Source organism: Parasteatoda tepidariorum, chromosome 3, assembly GCF_043381705.1.
Source record: "Parasteatoda tepidariorum isolate YZ-2023 chromosome 3, CAS_Ptep_4.0, whole genome shotgun sequence".
Taxonomy (NCBI): domain Eukaryota; kingdom Metazoa; phylum Arthropoda; class Arachnida; order Araneae; family Theridiidae; genus Parasteatoda; species Parasteatoda tepidariorum.
The window spans coordinates 72,079,238-72,101,260 of record NC_092206.1 but is presented as its reverse complement, the minus strand read 5'-3'; the positions used below and the strand labels follow the sequence as shown (position 1 = coordinate 72,101,260).

Genomic DNA, 22,023 nt, shown 5'->3' with positions numbered 1-22,023 from the left:
CGTAGAAAAGCGGAAATAACTGTTTAAAAAAAATCATTTATATTTACGATAAATTCGGCTTCAAGAAAGCGCGTTAAACGTACATTTACTAAAGAATCTGTTAAAATTGATTGCGTCAAAACGTGATGACTTTAAAGTGCGATTAAAAATTGCCATTTTTAAAAATTTTTTTTATTGTGTTTAGAAGCTCTCGCGGGCCGCACTTCAGTAGTCGAAGGGCCGCATTTGGCCCGCGGGCCGCAGGTTGTGCACCCCTATCTTAAATATTGTTCAGATAAGATTGTGACATAATTTGAGTGAAAGGGTTTTGGACAGGACGGTTTAAACCCTGGTTTAAATCCATTCTGTCCTAAACCTTGCCAACCCTGATTCAAACTACCATTACTTTTGTCGTTAACGCTCAACATGAAACATCTTATTTCTCGCTGATCAAAAGAGTGACTGGAACACCTTTTCTAAACTTATGTGCTCCAGAGCGTATTCAATGCTCGACAAAATTGTGAAATACTGATTACTTTCCATTGAGACTAATGAAAACATTCTCATAGGGGAACCACCTCAGTGTTTCCTACATGCATTCTTAACCTAGAGTAAATTTCTTTCATCAGAGCGTTTAATAAATTCATCAATTATACTTTCCTTGTCTGAAAACTGTTATTTTCTCTTTTTTTTACTCTTGAAGTGGGGTTTTTTTTTTTTTGCAAAAATGGCTGCTTGTAAACAATGTTACATGCTTAGAACCGAAATTAAGAATTTTGAAGAAAGTGGCTAGAAGAGTTATTCAAAACCACAAATTGGTTGAAATATCTTGGAAAGCACTTAGTTTATAATTAAAAGTTGTAAATTTTATTTAAAGAATTAGTCATTCCGTTTTCTTTTTTTTTTTTTAAACAAGAAAAAAAGGAATAGAATTAAGGTTTGCTTTCAGACTTGTCTCAAACTTTATATTTAGTTTCTCACTAAATTTTTTTTTTCAAAGGCTTCAACTTAAGAGATAATCAAATAATGATAAACAAAATATGAAAAATTGCTGCTATTGTGTAATTTTTTATTAACATTTTAAAATTAGCTTTGGTGATGTTATAATAAAATTAAATCTGCCAAAGAAGACAAAAGAGGTTTATCTTACCTGTTACTAATTAATGTGATTATAAAATATAGGATTATGTAAATGAATATTAAATTTGATTTTTTTTCTCTTTTGTGTTTTATTAATAACATGCTTTTATTCATATATTCATGCAATATTTTACCTACATAGTTTTTTATTAGTTGCAGTTTTCTTTGCGAAAAAGATTTTACCACACTTTTGACTAATTACTGTATTTTATTTTAGAAACCTAATCAGCGATCATCTAATTTGATTGTCATCACTCCCGTTGGGGCTGATAAAGAAAAGCCTCAACAGGAAAATAAAAATGCTCTTCAATTATTGCTACCTCAGCATAGGTGGTGTCAACAAGCTAATGAAGATTCTTCTTCTCCACGTACAGAACGGCATACAGGTAAATTTCAATGTTATTTTTAGTCACTTAATTGTTACATTAAATTTTCTTAAAATTTTGTTGTATTCAAAAGATTGTAATATATTTTTATTGTCTATCAATATCCATGACATGATGAATCTAAATTTCAGCTTCTTTTTAAATTTCAGTTGCATTTATGTGCTTATTTTAATGTACTTTATGAGTATACAATTATTAGAGCACAGATTTTGATAATATGAAGAAGAAATCCTGAAAAAAAGCCAAAATTTATCTTAAAATAGAAATGAAATTTTCCTAAAAAATATCAATGTAAATATTAGTTTTTTTTTTTTTTTTTTTTTAAATTAGCTTTTGTTATTTTANTTTTTTTTTTGAAAACTTTTACATTTATCATAATACATGTGTATTAGATATGTGTATTACAGGCATATATTAAAATATGTATATTGAAAGAGATGAGATGAAAATTTCATTAAAGTTAGAAATAAACATTATTAGCTAAAATTACCAAAGACTAAAAAATGTGTTGATACCAAAACTAATTTATGTGTAGGAACATAGTTACATACAATAGAAAAAGTAAAAATATTCAAAAAAATTTCTTTTAAAAAATTATTAAATAGCAAACAAATTATTAATTGTTTGCTAACCAAATCTAAAATAAGGAAATGCCTGATGAAAATGAGAAAAAATTTCCAAAAATGCAAAATACAGGTTTTAGTAACATTCTTTTTTTCATCATGTTTATTGCTTTAAAGTTATAAGATTAATATATATAATAATAAGATAATATATATAATTTAAGCACCTTATACTTGAGTTTAAATCACATGTATTATGTAAAATGTACATACCCTTCATTATGTAAAGCAGCCAACCTTGCATTTTTATCTTTATTTAAAATTGAAACCTTTTTATTATATGATGGAAAATGCATTATTATTAAGTAATTTTTCTTGTAATAAATTCTACATATAAATTACTCTATATTGAACTATTTCTTGATGTCTGTTTCTATATGTTTATTACAGGACCTTCAAGATTCAACAGACGTGGTTCGGGGTCTGAGAGTAGTGATTCTGATTATGATGAAAGTGATGATTCTTACAGCAATGACACTGTTTTACAAGATGAACATTCTTTATTGTCTCTAGCAGAAACGAATGATTATGAAGAAAAGCTTCAAAATGGTTCAAACTCTGAACAAGCAACAAATTTTGTAAACTCTGAACTAACACCAAATTTGTCAAACTCTGAGCGACAGTTGAGTTTTCAAGATTTTGAGTCTGAACCTGCTATAGAGGATGATAAGAGTGAAGCGCCATCTGTGTATAATATTTTAAAAACTACTTATTCGCCTGTTGAAATTAAAACCAGTCAAAACAGTACAGATACCTATTTGCATCAGGAACCTAGTCTTCCTGATTCTAGTGATTGTAATCATAATTTGAAAGGTGATGTTCAATCTTCTCATCTTACATCTCTTAAAGATGATAAACCAATGTATGGTCTTGCAGATTCAAATCTTGTTCATAAAAATGGTGAACCTCCTAAAAGTTTCCAACCTAAAAGTAAACACACGCCAATTACATTTGATGTAGTTAAGGAGAAATCTAAAAGATCTGTTGTGAAAGAAAAAACTGTTGAAAGGCTGAGAGAAACATCACATGTGTTCAAAGACTTGAGAAATCACATAGATAATGATAATAAATCTTCAGAAAACTCCAAACATAAAACTGCTTCTCTTTCTAGAAATGACTTAAGATATGAACTTAAAAGAAAAAAAGAAGTTTCTGGCCATCTAGTCTCACCAAAAAAATATAAAACAAATGCAGAGCATAACCCAAATGGTAATAAAGGTCGAAGTTGGAGTAGGGAACGTAGTGTCAGCAAAGATCGGAAGATAAGTAAACGCAGTCGAAGTCGCAGTTATTCCCCAAAGCGTAGGAGGAGGAGGCATAGTAGGAATAGGCATTCAAGCTCACAAAGCAATAGAAGTTCCTCGTCTAGCTCTAGCTCATCGAACACCAGCAGAAGCTCAAGTCCAATTAGAAACCGTTCTGTTTCAAGTGTGGTCCAACCTGTCCAGTCCAAAATTGTTGTCACTGATACTCAGAATAGTTTGAAATCGTCTGTTAATCGGAAACCTAATTTGTCATCATCTGGAACTGAATTATTTTCTGTGAAAAAAGCTAAAGGTATTGAGATAAAATTGAATCCTAGACCCAATTTTAAAATCTCAGTCCTTGGAAAAGATTCACTGAATAATTGTAAGTATAATACCATTAAATTATAAACACATTTTTAAATTATTGTGTTAAATTAGTTTTAAAAACTCAAGAATTTTATTTTGTATTGTAAATTATATTTTTCAGCACTTTTAAATTGAAAATTTGTTTTAAATTAAAACTTGAACCCATTACTATTACACATTTTAGTATTATTTTATCTTTAGAAGGGTTATATTTTTTATTGTCACCTATCCAAATATCTTATGTAGCAGGGTAAATTTTTTTAACCGTTGCTTCTTTATCTCAATCATTTGATTTAATTCGTTGAAACTCTTGTTTGATCAGTTTTTATCTAAATATATATGTTTGTGCCCTATTTGGAAACTGGTAGCGCTTCGCGCTCGCAAGGCATGGCACTTGTCAAGTGAGTCGTTGAACAGGCGACCCAATTTTGGATTTACGACTACTAATGTTCAGCTCTGTAGCCTTATAATTTTGAACCAATCCAGAAGACAAGGAAACTCCTGTATCAGTACCCCCAGAGGTATTGATTTGTTATGGGAACATGGAGGACTTTGCAACTCAACAGATTTAACGTGCATCAGTCACCATTTACTACATGGAGAGTTTTCAGCCGGCTGGGATCGAACCCACAAACTCTTCGTAATGGGCCCAGTGCCCTACCAACCAGGCTATCCTGGCCCTATCTCTTTAATTACACTTATTTGACAAATTCAAAAAATTAAAATAAAGAGCTGGGATGTAATGAATAGTAATTTAGCAGAATACCGGATATTCACCGGCCGAATAGCAACCTTTTTTTTTTAAGAAAAAAGAAGGAATATCATTAATAAGTATTATTTTTTGCATAGAAATAAGTTTAGCCACTATAGAAAAATAATCATAACTTACCAATATTATTGGTAAGGGGTAAAAGGAAAAAACTTTAATAGAAAGATAATGGAGGTACAGTAGAACCTCGATTTACCGAGCTTCGATTAACCGAGGTTTCTGTTAACCGAGGCAATAACGAAGTCTAAATTTTTTTTCTTCTTCTCTCCAAAATGAGCTTGGAAGAAATTATACACATATTAGTTCGCTGTCCGTGTTACAGGAACTTATTCCCCACAAAAGCACTCAACTTCCATGAAATATTACACGCTGAGAAGGCAGCATCCATGATTGCTTTGTTAACAGTGGTCATGTGACTTGTAAGTGTAATCATGTAAATTTTAAAAATACAATATTTTCTTGAGATTTGTGTTATTTTTGAAAATGTGACTTTCGAAATTTAACTAAGTATAGTTAAAAAAAATTCCATTTTACTTTTTAAAATTTACTACTAGAGTTGATTTCCTTTTTAAGTCTTTTTAGCTGTGAAACATAAGTTCATATATGTTTATTTTTATCATTTAAAAAACGTTCTATTGTTTTATACTTTAAAAGTAGTTAAATTCGCAAGCACGGAAGGTTTTTATACATGGTTCCTATTAACCGAGATTTCCGATATCCGAGGTACTAGCGGTCCCAATTAGCTCGGATAATCGAGGTCCTACTGTAGTTAGATATTAAGATACAATAGGGCCTATTAATGATAGAGGCAAATGGAGGATTAAGTCAAACCTATAAATCAAGAAGATCATAATTGGAAAAAATATTGTCCACTTTATCAAATCCCAGCACCTCTCATTGCTTGGACACAGAAAGAGGAGAGACAATAAATATGGCTTGGAAAAGATTATCAACTGGACACCCATTGGAACTAAACCCAAAGGCCACTCAAGGAAAAGGTAAAAGGTGGTGCAAAACGAAATCAAAACAGGCTTTTTATGATAGAATTGTGGAACAAGCCAGGACACACAAAGGATTGTAGAGCTATAGAAGAAAAAAATATTTAAGGGGAAAAAAAGGCTAATAGCTATTTTAAGAAAAATGTAAAGTTGAAAAAAAAATATCCTATTAATTCTTAAAACAAAACTTCAATGCTAAAATTAATATTTTCGGGAAAATAATTATCCATAAGACATTAAAAAAGATAATGTCTATCAGGAAAGCTTTGAAAACACAACGCTATCATAAATTTGCTTTAAAAAAAGAAAAAGATCGTATACAAAAGCAAAACAGAAGAAATAAAAATCAATCTTCATTTTTGAAGGAAAATTTTAAAGCTAAACATTTCAGTTTTTCAATTACTTTATTTTCAAGAAAAAGTAAATATTAAAGTCGAATAGAAATCCTCTTAATTGCCACGTCTTAAAAAGCTTTTGTAAAAGCCTACATCTTTTTGAGAAAGAAAAAGCTAGATAGGAGCCAAAACAAAAATCGTTCTTAATTTTTAAGTGACCCTAAAGGAATAATGTTCATTAGAAATGCTCTTTAAAAAATGCTATCATAATAAGACCATTGATAGGAAGAAAAGTTATAAGAGTAACAGAAAAAAATAAATGTCAGGAAGGAAAAAAATATCGAGAATCATCTGAAATATATCGAAAATCAGTTTTCAATGTTGCTAGTTCTGTCTGTCTTACCATATAACAAAAAAGTGGCAATAAAGGAATAAAATCTATTAGAAACACTCCATAATCATGCTTCGCTTTAGTTATAATGACAAAAAACGCCCTTTATAATTTTTTTATGTATACAGAAATTTGTGACCAGAAGTATTTATTTGCATTATACAGTTTTGTAACTCATTCAGTAATCCTGTATATGCAATTGAATTTATTGTTATATAATATATACCGAGGTAATTTATTTGAAACATAATTATTTATTTTAGCATTGGAGGTAAAGAAAAGGGGTCCAGTTCACATGCGACTGGGTACTTTGCCCCGAAAACGAATCATTCAAATGCCAAAAGCTGTTGAAGCTGCTTTTGTTAGTACGAGCAGTGATGATGACACTGATGTAAATAATAAGTGTAAAAAATCAAATATTACTGTTGTAACTGATTTGTCTGTATCAAGATATTCTGAGAATGAACTTACTCAAAGATCTGATGTGCCAAAAGATGACAGAGGGAAGTTCTTTAGGTGATCAAAATTCAATGTAACAGGTAAATTGGAATTTCTTACAAAACTGTTGCACGCTAACATTTTGATACTGTGTATAAAAACATGTTTATGTCTGTGATATAAGTACAAATTTTATTAAAAGTTTTTAAAAAATGTTTAATAATTTTAAAGAGCATATTTTTGTCCATATTTTACTAAATATTGAATGTTTGAATATGAAATTTACAACTATTTTCTTCTTTAATTATATATATATTTTAATGTGTTAGGTTAATTTGTGGGTGTGGTATTTTATGTAACTTTTAATTAAAGGTTTTAAAGGAAATTAATCACTCAATAAATCATTTCAACAAATGTAATTTTAACGAAAAAAGGTTATTGCTTATCTGCTAAATTTTATTTTTACTGGAAATTTCATTTTGGACTTGGAACTATTAATTTATCTACAACCTAATTGTTAGTTAGCATAGCTTTTTTAACTTAATTTTTAAGGAGGCAGGTGTTCATGTTATGAATTTCTCTTTATCCTTTAATTTGCAAATTTAATTAGCAATTTGTTGAAGATAAATTTACCTCTTTTTATTTTTTCCTGTGTCATCCTTATTATATATGCATTTTAAACATTCTAATCCAGTTTCCTATTGCTCCATATTTTATTATATAGCTAACAATTTGCTTATTGTTAAAATTTGTTACTTTATAATAATGGAAGATTTCTAAGTAATACTACATTGAAGATTGACTGTTTATATATTTTTAGCGATTTATTTTGTTATTTTCGTATGTTGTTGCATAATGTTTGTTACATTTTGTGTATTTCTACCTCTTATGCTTTTAAGAGAACTCTTATTGCTTAATATGCAATAGACTGGCTTAATAGCAATTTATTTTGTTCATTTCGTGTTCTTGAATAATGGTTGTTACATTTTGTGTATTTTTTTCTCTTATGTTTTTTTAAGGTATCTCTTATTGGTTAAGAATATGTAATAGTCAGATTTTTTTTAATGTTACAGGTTGTGAACTTTTATTATATTAACATTGTATTTACTTACCGTTTAAATTTTTGTTGGAAGGAAAATACTTACTCATAACATGCATATTTAAATTAAAGTGACACAAATACTTCAAGGCTTAATTTTTAGAATAATGAAAAAAAGTTCTAAGTAGCATTTTAGTAAATTTAGGAAACAACTGGGAACTATGAAACATATTCTCCTAATGAAAACATATTTTTTTTAATTAGCAGAAAAAAAATAGTCCTCTTCACACAGCTGACCCTAGCAGGTTCTTAAATTTTATGCTCTTTTTCCTAGTGTCACTTAAAACCTTTCTTACACTAAAATCTTTAATTTTATTTATTAGTTTCTTGAGTAGTTAATGTTTTGTTTCATCATTTGTTTGAAGAAAAAAAGATTTTTTTTATTACTTAATTTTTGTTTTTAGCTGTGCTTAGTTTTTAAGCTATGCATTTAAAAACATTTTTTTATGCCAGTTAGTAATTTTATTCACATGATTCAAATTTTATTTTGTGTGAGTAGCTATGTAAACCTCGAAAGTTTAAAAATATCGGTTTATTTTTAAAGGGAGCTAAAAAAAATCATCGTTGTTTCAAACAATGAGACTAACAAATGTTTGTTACACAATTTTTAATTTCTCAAGTATTGTTAATTTCTCCCCCTCTAGACTCAAATTGCTTTGTCAAATCACTCAGCAATTACAATCAAATAGGATCTGTGGTATCCCCTGATTTTTTAGTTTAATTTGCTATTAAAATAGATAATAATCAAAGACTACAGATAACTTTTTTAGATTGATAAGTAGTGATCTTGTTTGGGATGTATGGGTGTTAAGTGCACAGTACTGACTATGATCGTGGCAATGGTCATTAAATTTTACAATCTTTAATTTCATGAGCCTTTCCCTCCCCTCCTTAGCTTGTTGCAGGAAGGCTTTGCTTTTATTTATGTCCTTACAATATTTCATTTTTAGTTCTTAATTTTTTTATTTGACTTCCGGTTTCATAGAATATTTTTGCTTTTGACATCCTGCAGAAAAATTTCTGCTTGTTATAAAGGTAGATTTTACGATGTTTCTATTTTTGGTGCTCTGCAAAAAAATTATATGTTATAAAAATGTTGAGGACTGAACGGTTAAAAGTTTTTGTAAAGTGAAGTAATTTTTTCTCTTCATTTGAGTATAAAATTGCTCATTGAGTGTTAAGAAGAAGAAAAAAGTTTAACCTGTAAGACAAACATCAATACATATTGTTTAATTTTAAGTAAAATTAGAATTTTATTTTATTGCATTTGTTTTTAACAAATAATGCACATATCTCTTTATTTGATAAAAGTTTAAAAGATGTTAGTTAATTGTGCTTTTATGTACATTGCACAAATTTAAAAATAAAATAAAAAATGGTTTATCCGAAAAGTTAAGAGGATCTTAGTAAGTGGCAATCAAATCTCTGGAGCTACAGTAATGTATGTGTTCTATTTTTTATTTTACTGAAAATTGTATACATTTAATAAGGGACTATTGCATTTTGTTTGTGTTACATAAATCAGGATTTAAAATGTGAAATTCAAAAGAATCCCATCTTTTTACTACTTATACTGTTCCATCTTATTATTTTAAATATTCTTTCTAAAAATGAAGTTTCTAGATACTTAATCAATGTATCTGTAGTGTTTTTCAAATGGTTCTGTAAAAGTAACTTTAAAATTCCGTCTTTTTTCATATTGAACTAAATTAATCATATTAAAATTTAACTGTAAGTTATTTCAGAATGTTTGGCTTCAATAATACAGCACATAATCTTCAACTAGTTTATTTTCACATGGGAATGCCTGTGTGTTTGTGATTAGCACTAGTTTTTTTGCTTGCCACTGATTTTTTTTATTTTTTATTATTATTATTCTCATTCTGTGTCTGATCTATTTCAAAACATTAACTCTTATAATTTTTCATGTGATTTCTTACTAAATGTTGTACAGTAAGTTACTTAAAGTCATTTGGTAAAAATTTCATTTATGTGAAAATAAAAAATATTATAAGATGTATGAAAATATACAATATCTAATAAGGTTTTGAATCTGAACAGTTTATTAAGTTTTACAATATTTTATTTGCTATAGACCATTCTCTATTAGGTAAAATCTGTTTTAAAAAAAGGATATGCTTATTATTTTAGAAGTTAATGTGTTTTGCATATTATTGAATAACAATTTATATTCGATTATGTCTAATTGAGTTTTACTTATCAAAAATGTTATGCCTAGGATTTGAATACTGTTTAACTTCACCTATTATTGGTACACATGTCTATTTATATTATCTAAAACAGTTGTACTGAGATTGCTTGTGTGAAACAATATTTTGCTAATTGGCTATCGCCAAGATCTACCATGGTTTATTATAGTTCTTTAACTAGATTTTTCATTCTTCTTTCTTTTGTTATTGTGCAATTATTTAACCAAAAACTCTGGTTACTCTGACATACCTGCCAACTCTACTGGATTTTGCCAGTTTCTCCTGGTCTAATGGCTTAATAAAAACTCTCCTGGTCTCTTTTAGCCATAAGATTGTTTTAATTTATAACCAATTATTTTTATTTGATTTTGTTGTTATTTTTTAACATCGTGATTTGTTTTTTCTTTGCACAATTTAAATTTATTTATAAATTTTAAGGACAGTATATTTCGGTGAATATGCCAGATTATTGCATATTTATTTAAATTATTGCAGAACTATCGTGTTGATTACATTTATGTTATTATTTTTTTATTTAAAATATATTTAATGTATATTTTAAAGGATGGATCATCCCTGATTATTTGAAATCAATATTTTCAGTATATATTACTTTGAATATATAGTATTACTTTTTTAATATAAATCTTGTGTTACAAGACTGCCATATTTGTGTAGTATTTTCTTCTGTACTTCTTTTATGTTTATCATAAGCTATTTTTATAAAATAAGTTTTAAATTTTTTGTTTAAATTGTATTAATTTATTTTTACAATATATAAAAATGTTATATCTTAAAATTATGTCGCCATTCATATTTTTTAATTCTTTGGTAGTATCATATTATGTAGACTTATATCTTTTTTGTAAGTAAAATTTTTCCTTAAGTTGTTTTCCATTGCTTATATTGTTCCATTACTTCTTAAATTGCATGTACTGTGTGCAAAAAATAAAACATTCTGAATAACTTTTAAACTAATGATCAGAACTTCCACATACTACGACTCTAATCTTAATGATTCGAGATAGTTGTCTCAGATATGCTAATTAGTGCAGACACAGTCTTAAGTTGTAAAATTTGTCACAAAAAACATACTTTCTATGAATAAGCTTACTTTTTTCTGTGTTTTTGGATTCTTAGCCTTCAATATATAATGGACAGTCACAATCTAATCTGGAAAGAATATGGTCCAATAGTTTGGTCAGGAAAGCTGTGCAGGCTTTTAACCCTTAATGTTTAACTTTATTTTTTCTGCATATTTCGCCCTGTCTCAAAATAATTTTAAGTAAATTAATACATTATTTGTTCATAATTATAAAATTTATATATCCAAACATAATTCCAGACCCAAAATTGTTTATATTTAGCTATTATTTTTTATTATTTTACTTAAAAATTGTTGAAAAATTTTGAATTGTACCTTTGGTATACAAATTTTTACATAATTTTAAAAAAAAGTAATTTTATACGACAAAGTACACAAATTTGAATGAAATTAGCAGAAAAGTTCCTGAGAAATCAAGCTTTAAATATATTACTTTTTTTAAAAATTCTTTTTCTCAAGAACTATCTGATCAATTTTGTTTAAATTTTCGATTTTACCATTAAAAAAATTACATTCTTTAAAATTTGTATGCCTTTCAAAATTGTCTGCAAAAAATTTTCAATTTGTTTACAAATTTCTCTCAATATGGCCAAATGCGCAAAAAGTAGCATTAAGGGGTCCAAACTCTGGACCGCTTTTCTGACTAAACTCTTGGGACCATATTTCCCAGAATGCTGCTGACCACTATAATTTGAGTTTCTGGAATCCAAGTCCGTCCCCCGAAAAAAAGGTATGTTTATTTGGAAAAAGTATGTTTTTGTGTCTAGTTTTGTAACCTAAAATATTGTCTGCACAAACTAATTAGCATATTTCAGGTGACCCCTTAAAACCATTAAGATATAGTGTGTGAAAATCTAATCATTAGATCAAAAGTTATTCAGGGTGAATCGTTATTTCTCCCTGTACTGTGCATGAATGTATCAGTAGTAATTTCATTTATTAGGCTTTCATATTTGAAAAAATTAATGAGAAGAATCTTGGTGCATTTTTTTTTCTTTGTGAATTTTATTGTTAAAGATTGTTATATTTACTCATATTTATTCAACATTTATTATTTTTTTTTTACTTATTACAGTGTCTTAGAAAAAAAAAATTTAAAAATGACATAGTAATTAATTTAATATATATATATTTATGTATTGTATTTACTTAGTTGACAATTTGAAATATAATTGTAATTTTGTTTGATATTTTTTATTTGACTGAAGTAATGCACTTTCTTGTTTAATAATTTAAGCAAGTCTTAGTTCTGCTCTTCTTTTTTTTTTTATAAAGAAATAAATAAAAATAGTGATAGCATGTTGAAAGCACAGTTATTTGAGGGGAATTGAATATTTAGTAGATTTGAACACTACTTGTTTCAGTTTCGTTTAAAATATTCAAATAATCGATTTTTAAAAGCAAAATATGTGTTTTGATAACTTATATTTTTACACTGAAAACTTCTTATATTTTTATAAGAAATGTCCTTTTCTGTCATTAACACAATGTTAAGGTTGAAATGCTTTGTTTGTCTTTCAATTAAATATTTATCATTTTATATGCATATGTAGTAAATATTTATACATTCTATTTATATCATAAAATGTTATTGAAGTTTATAAAGTTGTTTCCTCTGTCAAAATATAGATATCATGCAGGAAAAAGTCACTGAATTTTCAAAAAATTCTTATTTTTTTAGCTTTATTTCTATGTTAAAATGTATTGGAAATGTACTTGCCAAATTTTACTGAGAATTTACCGTCCAGTTTTCTTTCTAAAGCTGTTATATTTATTTTAAAACTATCTAAGTTTAATTATTATGAAATTTTTCCATGTTTCTTAATAAATTGTATTTATTTAACAAAAAAAATTTTTTTTCTTCTCTTTTATTAAAAGTTTTGTTAAGTCAGTGAAAATAGTTTTTTTCTTTTGATTTACTAAACTGCAATTACCTATTCAATGTATGCATTTTTAGGAAAAATATATATGTGTGTTTTGTTTAAAACAGTTCGTAGTAAAGACATTTTACATTAAAACTAAGAAGAAGCTATGCCAACAAGAATGTGATATTTTTGTTACTGTTGTGATATATACTAAATAAGTTTGTCAGTTTTTTTTTTCTGTTATGTCTAACTTGAAAAATTTGTACTAAAACAATTTTAAAAGTCTATATTGTTTGAAATTCTCTGTTTAAAGCTAATTGTTTCTACACTATATTTATGAATTTTATGTAGTTGAACTGAAATATGTTTATCTGTGATGATTATTTTTTTAAAAAATGTTACAAATGTATAAAGGATGTAACGAATTGTAATTTAGCCAAATTTCGAATATTCGATTAAAAAAAATTTAGTCATTTGAAAATCAATCTAAACTTAGCTGTATGGGGTAAAAAGGAAAAAATAGTAATAATAATCCACAAGAAATATTTAAGATAAATAAAAAAACTTGACTGACAGCCATTTAAAAAAAATGAAAATTCTCTTAGTTCTGAAAGCAAAACTTTAATGCTAGTATTTTCAAGAAAAAGTCTAATTATTTGCCGTGTTATAACAGAAAGGTTGATGAAAACAAAACTTTTTTTAAAAGAGAAAAAACTAAATAGAAACCAAAATTAAATTGTTTTTCATGTTTTAAAAATAAATTTAACTCTAAAAATCTCAATTTTTTTACATTGTGGTATTTTTAATGCTGATAAAATAATAATGCAATAAAAGAATTAAATCTATAATCGCTCCATGAAATTGCTGCACTGTGGTAAAAAAAGAAACAGCTAAAAAAATTCTTAAAACAAAAGTGTTGAGAAAACAACGAAATTGAACAAATTTTTAAAAAAAAAAAAATAGCAAAACAATTCAGTATAAAGTAATCTAGTTTAAATTCTTCAAATTTCTTTTTTCCATTTATCTTCCAGAACTTAAATTTGTAAGCTGTATGCAAAGAATTTAACAGATATGTATAAAAACTATTTTTAATGATAGTAAAAAATTAAGACTTTGGACTATTCAAATTCCTCAAAAAATTTTAAAAAATACTTTGTCGAATATTTTAGCGGAACGTTCCACGAAAGTGCGGAATATTAGTTACATCCCAAAAATTTATATATTTCAACTGTTACTTATGAGTAATTTTTACTAATTAGCATTTTTTAATGTTTCTCTGTGTGTTGAAATCGTAACAGATCTACAGATAAAGGATTTTTATTGTTTTAAATTTAAACTGAAATACCATTATCTATTTTAAGTATAATTTAAATGTTCTATCATGAATAAATTAATATTAAATTATGATCTAATTTAAATGTTTTTCTCTGTACTGAACTCTAATTTACTTTTTCTGTATGGATTTGCTTACAGCTTTTATCTAAAAACCTTTCAACACTTCTATCTATATTTTCAATGTCATGAATGCTGTTCTAATTGTAAGCTTTTTTCTTTGTTTTCTTGTTTTACAGTTTTTTAAATGTAGTTTTGACTATTATAATTAAAATAATCTATACTGTTTTCATTTTACTTAAATATTTTTAATGGTAAAGTAGATTGTAACAGTTGATTTAAAAAGTGATTATGATTATTCTGTTTATTTACAAGCTTGTTTTCTTATTACTTTAGTTACTCTTGTGTCAAAGCTAAAAATACTATTTAAACTTGTTATATGTTAAGAAGATATCCAGGTATCCGTAATGTCAACAGTGCTCCGTTAGTAATTTGAAGTGACTGTTGCTTGAATGATGATAAATGAATGCTACTAAAAATGCAGTATTAAAATGTACCTGATATTATTTTTTGCTATTATTACTGTTTCTGTGTGTGTGCTTTATGTTCAATGAATATTGCTCTATTTTTGAAATCATGAGATCTTTCTATGTGATAAAATTAAAATTTTCCAATCTAGCCTTTTTTTAAATCTGTAAAAAAAAATAATTTTTTTTTGCTCTGATGTTTTTAATTTATTTTCTTTCTTCATATCCAAAAAAACATACAATTATGAAATGCTTTTATGTTAAACATACCTGCCATCTTTTTATAGGTACCTTGGTACAAGCGACGATATTTTGCTACAGTCCCTCCCCTTATGTCATAAATACACTTTACGTATGTAACTCTCACTCCACTGAATGATTTGTGAAAATGTTAAATCAACATGCACTTGAATGAAATGCACTGCTTTGGATGGATATAAAATGCAAAGAAAAGATTAGTTGCTGCCACATGTATGGAGCTATTATGTATTTTTTGAAACATATATTTCTGTAACATGTATTTGAGATTATTAAAATTGTATTATGAAATGCAATACAGTGCCTATTATACAACTAGTTTATTCAATGCTTAATCTCTATTGAAATGTTTAATTGCAGTCTTTACATTTTATAAAGCAGTGATGTGTTAAAAAAAAAAAAATTGAGTCAACTACCAAATAAAATGATTATATTATACACTTAATAAATATTTATGCATAAATGATTGTAAAGTTGTGGGGAGAGTTTATTACTTTACTTTTAACTATATATTGTGTATGAAGCTTGCTAAATGCTTAAGTGGATTTATTCCTAAATTATTTCTTCTTAAATTATTTCTATTATTATTTATTTAAAACTATTTCTTTGTTGTAGACTGATAAATATTAATGGTGAATATTTTTTATAGCAACACTGATCCAAGTTGTCTGAAATCTTAAGGATTATCAATTAGTGTTGATAAATTTTAACCTTGATTATCTCAAATCTGTAATATAATAGCTGAATCCACTTCAGCTCCGCATGTCTCATACATACATTCATTTGATATTTTGGAGAAATTTTCCTGTTTTTTTTTTTCCTAAAATGCCAACTTAACTACATTTTATAGCTAGTTGTCTCCTAGTTATAAAGTTACAGTCAACTAATATATTTTTTTTTAATTTTTTGAATGCATTTCTTCTTAAATATTAAACAGAAATTGTAAGATACATCAAATGTACCAAAACATTTTCAATACCAATAATAATTTGTAGGAGTATATTTTGTCGTAGTCATGAAATATACACACATTGAAAATGTAGTTCTGTAGCATATATATGGACATACAATAACATCCTCTAGTTGCTAGATAGGTTTCCTTCAAGCAGAAAATGCATTGAAATAAATAATTTTATTGTTTAATGCACAAAGGTTTAACATCTGATTTTTTGGAAGATTTTTCAGTAAATCGTAATTATTTGTATGTCGGAAGAAGAAGAAAAATCACAGAAGTAAAATAAAGGAAACTTTCAATTTATTTTTATGATGTGTATATAAAAATTATGTCACGGCTTCTATTAATGTATTTTGCGATTGAAACAGGCATTTTGAACAGATGCTTCATTTTTATCAAAAACGTTAATGTGTTAAGGTTTGTTAACATTTATCTTATGTCTGAAACGAAATATGTGGCAAAATATTGTTCAACTGTATTTTGTTTGCATAAAACTTGGTTTAGTTTAATTTCGCAAAAATGATTTCTATAATATATAAATATGACTAGTAATTCAAGTTAAGTAATAGTGAATATCCATTTAAAAATAATTAATTTTTATTTACTTTGTGCAAGAGGGGGGATGATAAATACTTTCATATTTATTCTTTTTAGAAGTAATAGCTTTAATTTATTCATAATCAATTTTGTTTCCTAGTCTTAGTATTATTATTTTTTAATTGATGTACAAATATCAATTTAGCAGTTCGATTTGTATGAATGTATTATGAAATAAAATTGATCAAATGTACCCATGTTTGAACTATTTGTTATCTTTTGGTTTCAATAGAGTTTTTAATGGGTTTTAATTTTAGGTTTTATTGTTTTTTATTCTTTAGGCAGCAATTGAGAGTGAATGCATAGGTTAATGAAGTGATTATATGAGCATTTGATAGTGCATAATTGGAGTAATTAAAAATAATAAAATAATTTTAATACCTGTGTGACCATTTTGTTGTTATTTGTTATATTTTGTGTACAGTCTTTTATTTGCAAATAAAGTTTTGAACTGTTGTCTTTTTTTACTTCTATTTTGCTTGATTCTTTGTTGCTGTATTTTCGTTTTTATAAATTATATTTCGAAAAGTATAACATCTATGTTATGCAATAATAATAATACATGAGCCTATTGGGGCATTTGATTATAATGCTCAACAAAAATTCGGGTTGCAAAAGTTGTAATTTTTGGACGTAGAATTCATAATCCAACTTAAATTTCTGTCCAAAAATTACAACTTAATGTCATAATACAAAATTTGAACGAAATTAATTGAACGGTTCTTGACAAATCAAACTTTTAAGTATACGATTTTTTTTTTTTTTTTTTTTTTTGAAGTCTGGAACTATTTTACTCATTGTACTGATATTTTGTATTTTGCCATTTAAAATTGCATACTTTAAAATGATGTGAGAATTTGTATGCTATACAATTCAAAGTTTTTTAGACGTTTATTAAATGAAATAATAAAAATATATATTTTTCCTTTTTTTGCACCTTAGGATAAATGTCCTTTGCTTTCCTTTTGAAAAATTTTCATGCTATTGCGCAAAAAGAAGAGGTGTGATTATTAAAATTAATGTTAAGGTTGTAATAAGGGCTACCCACTGATCATATTTAGTCAAAATTTCGAATTTGTCGTAAAAAAGACATGTTAACTCAGAGAAAATACTTTATTGTATCTGATATAGTAACTTAAAATTTCTCAATAGGCAATGAAAATGTACAAAAAAAAATCGTACAAATATTAGTAATTTCCAATAAAACGATGTCTTACTTATTAGAATGTAAAAAAAATTCAACATCCTTGCTGAAAGATCTCGTTTATTGCAATAGCGAATCAAAACCACTTTTATCCTAAGTCATTTAGTGCTTATTGATGATAGTTAAACTAAGAATAGTGACGAAATGAAAATTCATAAAACTTATTTTATCTTTAACGCGGAAGAAGACACCACGGTCTTTCATGCTGTATTTCATAACCATAAAAATATTAAAAAGCAAAATATAATATTTTTTTCACTTATTTTTACCTAAATCAATACAAAATAATGGGAAAAAATTCTTCGTTATAGGGATATAACCCTGAAACTTCCCATGTTAAAACCGCAATTGACTTACACCCTTATTCACCAGCACGAATTATTTCCAGGTAATCCATGGGTAAGAGTTAAAGGAATATGTCTACATTCAATAGTTTTATTAATAAGGTGTAAACTTTGTCTTGTAGTTTATTGCCAGTGTCTCAAACTTATAGAATTGTATAAATGACTAGAAGAGTCCGTCTCATATTTACTTCGCTCACCAACACTCTTGGTTGCTTCTGCTGATTCATTATTGAAGATCAAGGAAAAAAACGATTAATGTCCATTTTTTACAAAAATTACGAATGGATTGCTAGTTGTTGCATTTCGAAAATAACTAAATTTTGGCAAATTAATAAAAGAGATTTATTACTCAGCGAAGCAGATGGGCAGTGCTGTGGAAAAACAGTGCCTGTCAGTACGCAGTTTTTCAGGATTAGCTTTCATGAGCATAAACCGTTTTTACGCCTTGATCTTGATAGTTTTTTTTTAGAAGTCCATTTATATTGTTTATAAAATATATAATTTTATGAAAGCTCATTTATTATTAATACTTTTATCGTAACGAAATGAAAAGATATATGGGTTTTAAAAATAATCAACTGCACTTGAAAATAAATTTAAACTTGGGAATAAAGAATCTGTGATACAATCAATGAGTAGTAATAGATGAGAGGCAATTTTACTTGTGTAGAATATACAGTCAAACCCCGCTATAGTGAACGAAATTTTCGGTCCCGTGCCTTGCTATACACGTATAATGTTATTTTAAGTGGATATAGTGAACCAAAAAAGTGAGGAAATTGGTTATAATGAACTTTTTTCTGTCTTCGAATGATTTCCCCCTCCATTTTCTTTGTAATAATTTTTAAATTTCTACTTCAAAATAACTACATATACCGATTTTTAAAACCATCTATAGAAAATACTTTTATGTGCTCGAATGGCAGGTTAGACAGGTTCAAAAAGCGAAATAACAGAAATTCAGGAAAAATTATCTGAGAGTCGGGAAGTGTTTCCATATCTGATGTTGAGGATTGCTCATCAGCTAAAGATTACTAATTTTTATTTGTACGCAAGACGAAGAGTGATGAAAAATAACACATTTTTTGCTACTACATAATATTTTTCAGTCATTTATATGAATATAATGTAATAAAAGGGAGGAGTTTGGGAACCATTAGTGAAATTGCCTGCGTAACGGATATAGTGAACTCCCGGTTATAACGAACCGAAATTTCGGTCCCTTGAAGGTTCACTATAGCGGGGTTTGACTGTATAACAATAACCTTATATCATATAACAGTTCGAGCAGTTTTAATCTCTCTTCAGTTTTCATGTTATTAAAAATTTCGACTTAAATGTTAAGATTTATATCTGGCAATATTTAACCTCTTATTTTTTTTCTTTCTTGTTACTTTTGACATCAAGTCAAGAGTGAGCTTTATAAAAAGAAAATTGAGAGAGATAAATTTTTCTATGGCAGTGGATAAATAATTATTATTTAAGCAGAAAAAAAAAACTGGTATTTGCTATAACTTTTGAACAAATTGGAATTTTGGAAGAAAAAAAAAACTCTCGTTGAAGTATAATTCTAAATGGTTCAATTTGAATTATGCAGAATAGTTACACATCTACAGAGTAGTTCTACATGAAGTTGCATTTCAGCAGACTGTAGATCGATCATATTTTCACTTTTTTTACTGCAAGTTAAACAGTTAATAATTCTTGAATCAAATTTTAACAAAAACAGTTAATAATTGTTCAATAATAATCGCATCAATTTTTTTTCCATTTCATTGAGCTCCTGGCACATTTGTGTACAAACCTTCGTAATTTCAGGTTTTAATTTTATTGATTTTGAGCAGCAAAGCAAAATGTAACGTAACGCAAAAATAGGAGAGAAAAAATATGCACTTAGAATTACGATAACTTTCGTATCAATCAGAATTTCGAAAAAAATGCAATAAATAAACTTTGTGTCAAGTTCAGAAACAAAATATGGCCCTTTTAGGATACCGAATTTTAACTCTGTAGTAGCATTCTTGCGAACTGCAGAGCGATGGTATTTTTCTCAAACAATTTGTGCAGTTAATTATTCTCGAAATAATTATGGGCGGTTTATTTTTTTATTAATCCCTGAACATTTTTCTATACACCTTACTATAAGTCTTATAAATTTTGTGCAGAAAAACAAAATATAACGTTAAGGTGAACACCCAAAACACCTTACCACAGTGTTCGAAATGTTGCAAACTAATAAAAAAAAAAAGAGATACTTTCTCTAATAAGTATTTGATTATATAGTGGAACGCAGGATGGAAAAATTTCTTATTGTATCGGGTGGTTTACGTAAAATGAAGGAAATTTGTACAGTGAGCCAAAAGAGCTTACCACCCTGAATAACTTTTGATCTAATGATCGGATCTTCACGTTCTAGGATTCCATCTTAATGGCTTGAGGTGGGGACTTCAAATATACTAATTAATTAGTGCAGACGATATTTTAAGTTAGGAAAGCAGACTACACATAATTCAGAACAAATCATAACTACCTGTTTCATATAACAGTAAAAAAAAATAAAAATTATTTTAAGCTTGGAAAGTACTAATGAGAGATGAATGAAATGAATCATACACATGAGATTAATAAATTTATTTATTTGCTAAATATATAAATTCAAAATGTATAAAAAAAGATACAATTTATACAACAAAGGAAAGATATTAAAGAGAAAATATTCAAATAAATAACAAGTATTTCAACAAGAGGAAATGATGTGCTTTATTCTCAAAAACATTTCTGCACTTTATCCAACACAATGTGAGTACAGAAAGATTTTCTTTTATCCTTTCAAAGCAGCAAAATTTGTATGTTAGTTTGGTTATTAAAAGCAGATTAATTCTAAAGAAACAAGCAAACAGAAATTTGAAGTTTTATCAGAACAATCTAGAGTAGCAACTTTGTAATGTCTTTTTTTTTATAATAGAGATGTTTGAAGCCAAATGTTTATGGTTGAAGACTTATTTTTTTAATTTATAATTACAAAATAAACTTAAATTACTAATTTTCGATTTTAGCAGAAAAGGCAGGACTAATGTAACTTGATAAAAAATGATTTTTTCATAAATTGTTTTCTTTTAGGAAAATTTAAAGGACAACATGGAGAAGGACTAAACACATTTGAGTAAAAACGGCAAATTGGGAGCTGTAATCAGATTACTGAAACTATCCTCATAAATTTTATACTTATTTCATTTACCAATTATTTTTTATTTAATTTGCATTTCTGAAATAGAAATTACTACAGGATGCGTAGCCAAATTTTTCAACAGAAAATAAGCACTTTTCAAGCACTCAAAAAATATTTTTCAGCACTTTGAAAAGTATCATAATTAGACATGGTTGGCTAGTTTGACAATTGGTTTTATTTACAGTGGCGAAGACGATGGAGCGTCACAAACGATAAAACTAACAAGAAAAATGAAATTTTCTATCACTAATAGAAAAAAAAATTGACAATGTTTAGTTGGGCCCCGTAATCAGCAAAAATTTGAGAGATTTTTTGATTCTATTACAGAGGGCGGAAAATGTTTGAAATTTAGAATCTCTTTCAAAATGCTGCAGGGTTACACACGAGAGTCAAAAATCCTTACCACTGAATCCAGCTCAGTATACGCAAGTGCGGACCCACAAGTATTTCATCAAACGTGAAAAACAAATGGTACACTACAGATCGGTGGTACGCCGAAATAGATTGGGGTTGAATTAATTGCGAAAACGTTGAAAAAGGACAATGTCGTTTTGCATAATTTGTGGTGGAAATCAACATGGTAAAGAAAAATATCACACTTCGGAAAAGGGATGTGGTTGTTTATA

General features: G+C 27.4%; 1 protein-coding gene across 3 annotated transcripts in view; it reads left to right on the top strand.

Annotated features, from left to right (window-relative positions):
* The window catches only part of LOC107437594 (pre-mRNA-splicing factor CWC22 homolog), a 20,592-nt gene extending 3,499 nt beyond the window's left edge, over positions 1-17,093 (top strand). Inside the window, exons 4-7 of one of the 3 annotated variants that reach the window (XM_016049652.4) lie at positions 1,337-1,505; positions 2,519-3,757; positions 6,498-6,773; positions 15,098-17,093. In XM_016049652.4, coding sequence (XP_015905138.2) covers positions 1,337-1,505; positions 2,519-3,757; positions 6,498-6,754 — 1,665 coding nt within the window. In that variant the 3' untranslated portion in view covers positions 6,755-6,773; positions 15,098-17,093. Of the gene's footprint in view, positions 1-1,336; positions 1,506-2,518; positions 4,690-5,279; positions 6,164-6,497; positions 6,774-15,097 lie in introns of those variants that run through there. The other 2 variants (XR_011636438.1, XR_011636437.1) reach the window with 2 other exon arrangements.
* The last annotated feature ends 4,930 nt before the right edge of the window (positions 17,094-22,023 follow it).